The sequence below is a fragment of the Humulus lupulus genome, chromosome 3 (genome assembly GCF_963169125.1).
Source record: "Humulus lupulus chromosome 3, drHumLupu1.1, whole genome shotgun sequence".
Classification (NCBI taxonomy): domain Eukaryota; kingdom Viridiplantae; phylum Streptophyta; class Magnoliopsida; order Rosales; family Cannabaceae; genus Humulus; species Humulus lupulus.
In genome coordinates, this window is record NC_084795.1 from 20,253,019 (window position 1) to 20,262,306 (window position 9,288).

Sequence of the window (9,288 nt, forward strand, 5' to 3'; positions counted from 1 at the left end):
AAATGTAAAGTTTGTCTGAATGGATAGTTGTGTATCAAATTCTCAGAAATTGAAATAAGGGTTGATTCACATGCCATGGTATTAGAATACGCATGTGATGGACTGGCATAGGAGGACAGTTCAAAAGACATTGTCCTTGCTTAAACATGGAGTATTAGTGCGGTGCGTCAAGGATTAGGGTGCGCCCATGTGTAGACTGAAAAGGTGATTGTTCGTGCTTCACGGTGGATAAAGGAAGAAGAACATAGATGCTCTACATGGGAGTTTAAGTTGATAGTAATGCTAGTTAGCCTCGGTTAGGGTGAGGTAACGACCAGAATTGATATAGAACCTGTGATTGATAATTAGCAGATATACCTCTTTGAAGAATGAAATACAAAAGAAGGATCTTGTAGGAATGGTTAAGAATCCTAACACTTTTGGCATGGATAGGTTAAGATATGAGGATCAGATGAAAGATCCAATGGTTTCTGGTGTCGAGGTAGAAATTCTGGATGAATCTTATACTATCCCTTATGATTGTCGTATCCAGGAAGTTTGAATGGGCGTTAAGACCTAAAATTTGTATACGGGGAGGTGCACTGCCTAATCCTCCAGTAAGTGAGAAATGATAAACATAAGCTAGAAGGGCTGTCATGACTCTAGGGAGGTGCACTGCCTAATCCTCCAGTATGGAGAAATATAGTTATGGACCGTAAGGGTGGATCACCTCAGATTGCTGGTGAGATGAGTGGATGATAGAAGTGATTATTTGACATATTAGATTAGCACACTCTGGTTTGCGTGAACAAGTTATCATAGGAATGAGTATGTGCGAAGGGAGACCGTACGTCTCCGTGGGACACCGAAGTCGATAGCGTTAGAGTGAGACCTTTTATTTCCTATGTTCTGAAAAGGGTCATAGAGGGTGATGAGCATAAGATTGGAATTTGGAATTATTGGTTACCTTAAGACAGAATGATAACCTGAAGGAACGACTCATACTTTAAGTACTTTACCTCGAATATATAAGTTTTCAGGACATTGAGGCAAATACGGTCCCTTGATTGGATTGTCACGGTGATGAATATTGGTCGACATCTAGTGTGACTCTGAATAAGATATTGTGAGAAAGGAAATGAGAAGTACTCATTCAGGGAAATGAAATGAGGGACAAGAAGTATTCTTGTTCAGAATTAGTTCGAATGACTAATGAAGTTACTAAGGATTGTTAGGGAATGGGTGTCTGCTTATTTGAAAGGACATAAGAATTCACAAATTTGAACATGGGAACGTGAGTTCCCAGATTGGAGACTTTGTATTTCTTCGAGTATTGTGGACAAAAAAAGGGGTAAGATAGTTTGGGAAAGAAAGAGGAGATTTGACTCTAGATTTGATAGACTTGTGAGATCCTAATAAGGATTAGGCAAGGGGCCTACATATTAGCCTTACCCCCAGCATAGGTAGAGGTTCATAAGGTGTTACCAGTGCCAATGTTAAGGGAAGGGTATTGAGTACTACCCCTGATTGGGCGAAGAGACCCTAGAATTTAAGTGGAATTATTGTGCAAGGAAAAGTCAGTGGAATTTTGGACAAATGAGATAAAATCTTACGGAATAAGACTGTCACTATAGTGAGGGTGTTACAAGGAAGTTACAGGGCAAATAACATGACTCCGAATTTAGAGTCAGATGTGCGGGATTAGTATCCCGAGATGTTTCAATAAATTTCGAGGGCAAAATTTCAATAAGGAGGGGATATTTGTAACGTTCAAAATTTTCTATTAAGGCTGAGTGCCTTGGTTACTGTGCCAGGAGGACATAATCGAGTTTATATGTGGATTTAATTTAATATATGTGTGATTATGCGGTATAAATAATTTGTGTGGTAATGTGACTAGATATGCATGTTCATGTGTATTAAATATTCATGTGGGCCTATTTCTGTAAAGTGGGGCATATCTGTAATTTTTGACACGTTGAGGGTATATTTGCATTATGTATGTGTTATGGGGATATATTTGAGATGTGTGGTCCGAGACGATCCTAGTGAGCGTATTAGCGAAATAGTCACAACGGGGTCCAATACCTAGCTCAGGGTGAGCCTAGGGATATTTTGGGAACTTGGTGTGTGTTCGGGATTTACCGGGTAACGGGTAGCTATTTAGCGATTATTTGGGTATGCCGGGTGGGGACTTATAGGACTACTCGAGGAATTAGCGAGAAGTGTGTTAAATGATGGGATTTCCCTTAAAGGCATTAAGAGGCTAAGGTAAGTCTAGTGACATTTTGGTCATTCCCTAGGCTTAGGATAGACTTAGGAGACATAAGAAACAACTAGAAACCAAAGAAAACCAAAACAATCTCTCAGTTCTCTCTCTCTCTCTCTCTCTCTCGTTTATCTCTTCCCTTCTTGGTGTTTTGGAAGATTTTGGAATTCTTGAGAAACTAGGCTTAGGAAATTGAAGATTGAGGCTAACCTGATTGAGGACTTAGCTCAAGAGTTGAAATCCTTTCTAAGGTAAGCTTTACAACGTGGTTTTTTTCTATGAATTCTTTAGTTAGTTTAGGATTTGACTGTGTTTTGTTCTGGTTTTGTTTTTGAGTGGGGTTAGGGATTTGATCTAGATTTCTGGTTGCTTATGCTGTCTAGGATGTGTTATTGAGGGTCCTAGACGCAATTATGACTTTAGTGTGTGTCTTATACTGAATTTTGGTGAGTTTAGCTCGGAAAAATGCTGAAGTTTCTGGGTTCGCGGGGTCGCGCAACAGCATTATTCTGGGGCATTGCGGCCTGCATTAACCTAGAGGCATTAGGGGTCCCTAAAATCGCACAGGTCCCGCGGCACAGGTTAGGGCGCACCGCGACCTATTTCCCCTCAGATGAGAGCCTCGAGATTATGACTCAAATAGAGAATATTGGCTGATTAAGGGTTTTAAGCTCGAGAACTCAAATCTAAAGGCTCGGGAAGGATTCTACTACCCGGTTTAGTAGAATTCGAGGTCATAGATGCTAGTATATTATTCCGAAGTGTTTAATTGATTTAGGTTGTGATGGTTATTTATTATTACATTGTAACTAGGTTTTACTTCTAAGGCTCGGGGTTGCCTTGTGCTGTCAGCTCGGGACTCAAGGTAAGAAAATTATTTTTCCCGTAGAGTAGGGCATAACCCGATTATGTGTCCTTACATTGTGCCTATATTTATGTGTAAGTTGTTTGTAACTATTACGCCATACATGTGTTTATGACTGGATGACAAAGATCGGGAACGACAAAGGTCGGGATCAGCATTAAGCATGCTAAATGCAGGCCGTCAGGGCGAGACCCTCTAAGGGTACCGTACTCACCCGCTCGGTTAAGACCATGAACTTGGTGCCTAGTAACGCAACCTGACCGACGTAGGGCACTGTGGTGAATTTTAGTAGAAACTTGTAGTTTGTCTATTATGTTTGATTAGTTATGCATTATTCAAATAAATTATTATATGTTGTGCTGTTTTCTTGTTGTGCCTCGGCTCACGGGAGTTGGAGGGAATGGAGCGGTGCGTACATGTTTGGCCTACTTGGCCGCCGCGACTAGGGTAGTTTTGAGGAACGTTGTGTAAATGATCGATTTTGTTGCCTAGGTCGACTATAACTAGCTTTTGAGTTGTGAATATGTTTTAGAAAAATATTTTGGGATCCCAATAAAACACTTTTATAATTTTAATGAATATCCAAACTTTTATATTGAACTCTTATTTAAATGAGTCTTTACTTTATTTAATTATACTTTACGGTCTAAAACCTTAATTAGCGAGCTAATGACACATTTTAAAATAACATGGTAACGATTCTAGGGTAGTATGGCGTTACACTAATGGTACTTTTTCTTGTAGTGGAGACTATTCCCGCTCATTAATGAGCCCATGTACGACCCAACAGTCATGGTCACGAACAAGATCATAGCAAAGAGGTTTGTGTTCGACACCTCTGTGATGCCCAGAAATGTCAGTCCTCATGAGTTGAGGCTTTATCAGCTTTCATATTCAATCGTTTCGCGCTCGCAACCATAAAAGGTTCTGTCGTATCAGCCGAGAAAGGCAACTTGATAGTTCTTCTGGTGAATATTTGTCCCAAATATAATCTGCTGCTTCCAGAACATTAGTCTGGAACATTAACTGGTATGTCATCATAATATTAAGTAGTGCGCCATGGGAAGAGTGCGGTTATGAGATGGTGACGCAAATGCGGAAAGCGGTGAGAATGGTGGAGGTGGACTATTTGAGAAAGGTCCAACAAGGAGAAGATCCGCACTTGAAACATCTAAAGGAACATGCACTAAATATTTTGATGAAAGGAGGACAGTACATCTCATTGTGCTTCACTAGTTTGTCATCCCAAATATCTATTTATCTATCTTTAAATATAAATGATAGTAAATTTATATTATATATATCTAGAGTATCTAAATCCTTTTATTTTTTTTAATTGTCTTTAGTCCTTATTTTTTTTCTAAAAAATTAAATCGACTTCAGAAATCCTCATATTCGCCTTTAAATGATAGTATTATCAAAATTTATAATATATATTAGAGTATTGTTAATTGGCACCAATGATGCTCAACACTATCTATCATGATATATAATTATTGGTGCAATTTAGTATTAGATCTTATATATTTTAATTTAAAATAGAAAAAGTAAAACATGATATTTAATTGTACCAACCCTAAAAAAATTGTGCCAAGTGATGTTGGTCAACACGATGCCATATAGCAATACTTTATATATTAAGAGTATGCCGGCCCTCGTGGATGTAACACTACGTAGGACGACTATGAATGTAAATAAGCGAGTTAATAGGGAAGGCGGGCTGGGCTAGGTTTTAATTATTAGAATTTTGAAAATAATAAAATCATCACCTCATATATTATTATTTTTTTTAATAATAATAAATCTGAGCTTAAATTTTAGTGCTAGCTAGCTAAACACAATTCAACATTTAGTGTCTTTTTCAATAACTACAAATAATGAGAATATAATACCTTAATTTACAATGTAAAACAAAGTAAAAATAAATAAAGTGTCTTTTTAGCAAAATAATATTTATTGATCGCTCGATTATTGAATTTTAAAAATAAGAATATTTTTAATGTTTTCAAGAATATCGTTTTATCCGGCCATTAAATAGTTAATAAATAATTACCTTATAATAACAGTTAGTATTGTCGCATGACTTAATTGTAATAATCACATTTTTTTATAACTTTGAATTGTTACTACAGTAAGATAATGAAAGAGGGAAATTTGATATCATATGCTAAAAAATTAAACCCAAAAAATAAACATAGGAAAGTTATCTTATTTTTTCAATTTCTTCCCCAAATTACCCCTCACTTTTCAACTTCCCCCCATTTTCTCTAACTCCCTTCTCTCTCCTCCTTCTCACCATCTCTCGCTCTCTCTCTCTCTCAGACCAAAAAAAACCACCACGGCTTGCAGTCAGCCGGACCTCCACCCACCACCACCTCAGCCGGACCTCCCACACACTCAACCGACCTCCACATTCATTTTTCTCACCCAAAAGCAATGGGTAAGTGTTTTTTTATGCAAAATATTGTTGGCTTTTGTTATATTTAGTGTAAGTTGTATGGATCTGTACATTGTTGGTTGTATTTTGTCCATTTTGTGTTCTGAAATGAAAGTAGACTATGCTCCATTTTCTGCGTTTTTTTTCTGGGTTTTTCGTTTTTTTGCGATTTTTGAACGATAAATTGCGATTTTGTGCGATTTCTACCAAAGTCAGAGGTTAGGGTTGAAACTCTGCGACATTTGAACGATGCCATTCCGATTGTGGGCGACTTTATCTGTGTACGATACTTGTGCGATGCCTATGCGATATCATTGCGATTTTGTCTGTATTAATTTTGTCCAAAATTTCTTGCGATAGTTGTGCGACTTTGTGCGATGTTTTTGCGATATTGAACGATATGTGTGCGATTTTAAATTTGTACGACTTTATTTGTACTTTTTTCTAATTTTAAATTTTTTTGTTTGTGACAGATTCAACTGTATTAGTGCCTGTATTGTATGATGGTGTTTGGACTGTCGAGGGTTTCAACTGGGTATTCAATTCCCCAACAAGTAAGACGTTGATGTTTGACATTGACACTACTCTGGAAAAGTTGAGTGAAGTTTTGTATGAAGAGTTGGATGTGGATCCTTTGGTGTATGAACTGAAATTAGAAGTCTGTTACATGTACATGAAAGGCACCAAGTTTCCGCCGGAGGTTTTAGTGAAAGATAGTCAACTACGAGTGTTTTTGAGCATGAAAGCAAAGATGAGTGTGGACAACTTGCTGCCACTATTTGTGACTAAGGTGAAGAAGAATGTGAATTTGGAGCCTACTTGAAGTGTAACCCCTCGAAGTGTGGTTGGGACCTTTGTCCCAGAAACTGATCAGGGGGTTGGTTTGAATGAGCAACTACCTATTAATATAGATGACCACAGAGCCGATATCGCATTTGATCATTTAGATGAGTTCGATGGTCCCTATTACAACGATGATCCTGTGGTAGATTTGGATGAGGATGATGATGTGGAGTTGGAAGTTGATGGAGCTGTATAGGTACCTCCCTTGAGGTTGGAACTAACTCCAAGCAACCAAGCAGAGCGACAAAGAAGACCCCCCTGTAGTGAGAATCACCAAACACTAGGAACTAGTAGCAGTCGGCCAGGTCCTTCCATTAGTACTCCTGCTTCTGAATTTGAAGTTTGTACCAAATTCAAACCTCTTATGTAAAATAGGGAAGACATAGAGGAAAATCATGTCTATACGACATCTCTTAGTGGTACGCCTTCAGGGGAGATACATCTTGGCAAGTTGTACACAAACAAGGAAGAATTTAAGAATGTAGTGGGAAGGTATGCACTGAAAAAGAATTTTGAGTGGATGGTGAGGAAGTCTGGCACTGATGTGCTGTATGTTACTTGCAAGGATCAAAATTGTAAATGGAGATTAAGGGGGAGGAAGAAGGCACGTTGTGACATGTTCGAGGTTACTGTGTTCCACAACGAACACACATGTAACTTGGATTCTAGAAATTCTGATCACCGTCAAGCAGCACTGTGGGTTATTGGCCACATTATTAAGGAAAAGTACACATCAGATGGAACTAAGTACATGGAAAAAGACATACAGAGGGATATGTTTAAGGAATATGGCATCAAGATTAGTTATGAGAAGGCTTGGAGGTGCAGAGAGAAGGCACTTACGTATGTGAGTGGTACGCCAGCAGAATCTTATACAAAGTTATATGGTTACTTGTACATGCTGGAACAGAAGAATTCGGGTACTATTACTGACATTGTGAGAGAGGACGACCGGTTCAAGTACTATTTTTGGTCACTGGATGCTTGTAGGAGGGGATTTAAGTTTTGTCATCCTGTGATTAGTATTGACGGAACATTCTTGAAGACAAAGTATGGGGGCACAATGTTACTTGCTGTTGCATACAGTGCAAACAACCAATTGTTTCTGATGGCCTTTGCAATTGTCGACAGTGAGAACCACGACTCTTGGAAGTATTTCTTGCAGAAGTTAAGGGAAGCCATTGGGGAGGTTGAAAACCTTGTGTTCGTATCGGATAGGCATCAGAGCATTGAACATGCTTTCGAGGTCGTTTTCCCCGTAGCATGCAAATGTTTTTGCTTTAAACATATTACTATGAATGTCGCGCACAAGTTCAAGACTGATGTATGTAACACGCAAATATGGCTGGCAGCCTACGCATGGTCGAAGACTGAATGTGATAGACATTTTGAGGTGCTCAAACGGATGGATCCTCCCATTGCTACATACGTCGAGCAAATAGGGCTTGAAAAGTGGGCTCGTCCTTATTGTCCAGGCGATCGGTACAACATAATGACAAGCAACGCCGCTGAAAGCTTCAACAACGTGACAGAAGAATTCAGGAAATATCCAATAACTACTTTGGTTGAATTCACCAGGTTCACACTACAAAATTGGTTTGTTGATCATCTCGAAAATGCAAGTAAGTGCACTACCCCTTTGGCAACTACTTTTGAGAAGGATTTAAAAGCACAACATGAAGATGGTAGGTTCAGGAGTGTCTATCGTAATGGTGCTCAATTATTTAATGTTGGTACGAGTCCTGAAGGTCAGATAGGTGGTGATGTGGACTTAGTCGAGAGAACATGCACATGCGGAATGTTCCAATTGCTAAAAATCCCTTGTCCTCATGCATGTGCCGCAGTAATTAGTCAGAATGCTAGCCTGTACGCACTTAGCTCCCCATACTACACAAAAGACACGTGGAAGAAGACCTATGATGCAACAATTAATGTTGTCGGCGAGGAGGATGATTGGGTACTACCGGAACACATCAAGAACATGAGAGTCGGGGTACCAGTGGATAAAAACCGGTGGGTCGGCCTAGGAAGAGCAATGCAGGTAGAAGACCGACGAAGCGTCGCCCATCTAATGGTCAAGTGGTTGTGGAACCTCGCCATTGTACTAACTGCGGTGGTTCGGGGCACAACAGAGCTACATGCAAAGCTCGAGTTTGAAGCTTTTCTCTATTAGTATACTTATCTATATTAGTTGTAATGCACTTATTTTTTGACTGGATTTTTGTGTTGTATTCCTGGTTGTTGTTACAGTTTTTTAACCTTTTTTTTTATACAGGAATGTGTGAACCATGTAGAATTTTTAATAGGGTCAAAGTAGATTTTTTTTCCAATTTTGCAATATCTGGCGATGTTTTTGCGATTATACGTGATTATTTGCGATAGCAAACGATATTTCTGCGATATGTTTGTGAGAGTTCTTGCGATTTGTTCGCGATTTTTGGGCAATTTAGAACATAAATATTTACAAGATCCTTGTTTCGTTTAAAGCGATGATTTGCGATTATTAGCGATATTTTCGCGATGCTTAGTTAATGTACACCAGAAATCTATGAAGTTTAATTACGCGATTAGTATGCGATTTTGTGCGATATATTTCCGATGCTCAGTTATTGCACGCCAGGAATCTATGAAGATTAATTATGTGATTTTTATGCGATTCTTTTGCGATATATTTGCGATTTTTTTACATTTACACCAGAAACTATGGAGATTAATTATGCGATTTGTATGCGATTTTTGTGCGATAAATGCGATTTCAGACAATGTAATTGTGCGACAATGTGCGATTTTCAAAGCGAAATTAGCGATTAAAGACGATTTCTAACATATTTTACTAATCTGACAAAATATAATAGTGTCGTAAATATTATAGATTATGGTAAAATAAGTCAACAC

General features: G+C 38.5%; 1 protein-coding gene across 1 annotated transcript; it reads left to right on the top strand.

The window, feature by feature from the left end:
* The first annotated feature begins 397 nt into the window (after positions 1-397).
* On the top strand, positions 398-8,566 carry LOC133823751 (uncharacterized). Its single transcript, XM_062256602.1, has 5 exons — positions 398-535; positions 646-721; positions 6,024-6,340; positions 6,425-6,564; positions 6,769-8,566. The coding sequence occupies exons 1-5, from the start codon at positions 398-400 to the stop codon at positions 8,564-8,566; spliced, it is 2,469 nt and encodes an 822-aa protein (XP_062112586.1).
* The last annotated feature ends 722 nt before the right edge of the window (positions 8,567-9,288 follow it).

Excerpts from the sequence above, each read along its gene's own strand:
- LOC133823751 (XM_062256602.1), top strand. The coding sequence starts at position 398 with ATGGTTAAGAATCCTAACACTTTTGGCATGGATAGGTTAAGATATGAG. Across the intron at positions 536-645 it reads ATGATTGTCGTATCCAGGAA|GGAGGTGCACTGCCTAATCC; the intron begins GTTTGAATGGGC and ends TCATGACTCTAG. Across the intron at positions 722-6,023 it reads TGGATCACCTCAGATTGCTG|ATTCAACTGTATTAGTGCCT; the intron begins GTGAGATGAGTG and ends TGTTTGTGACAG.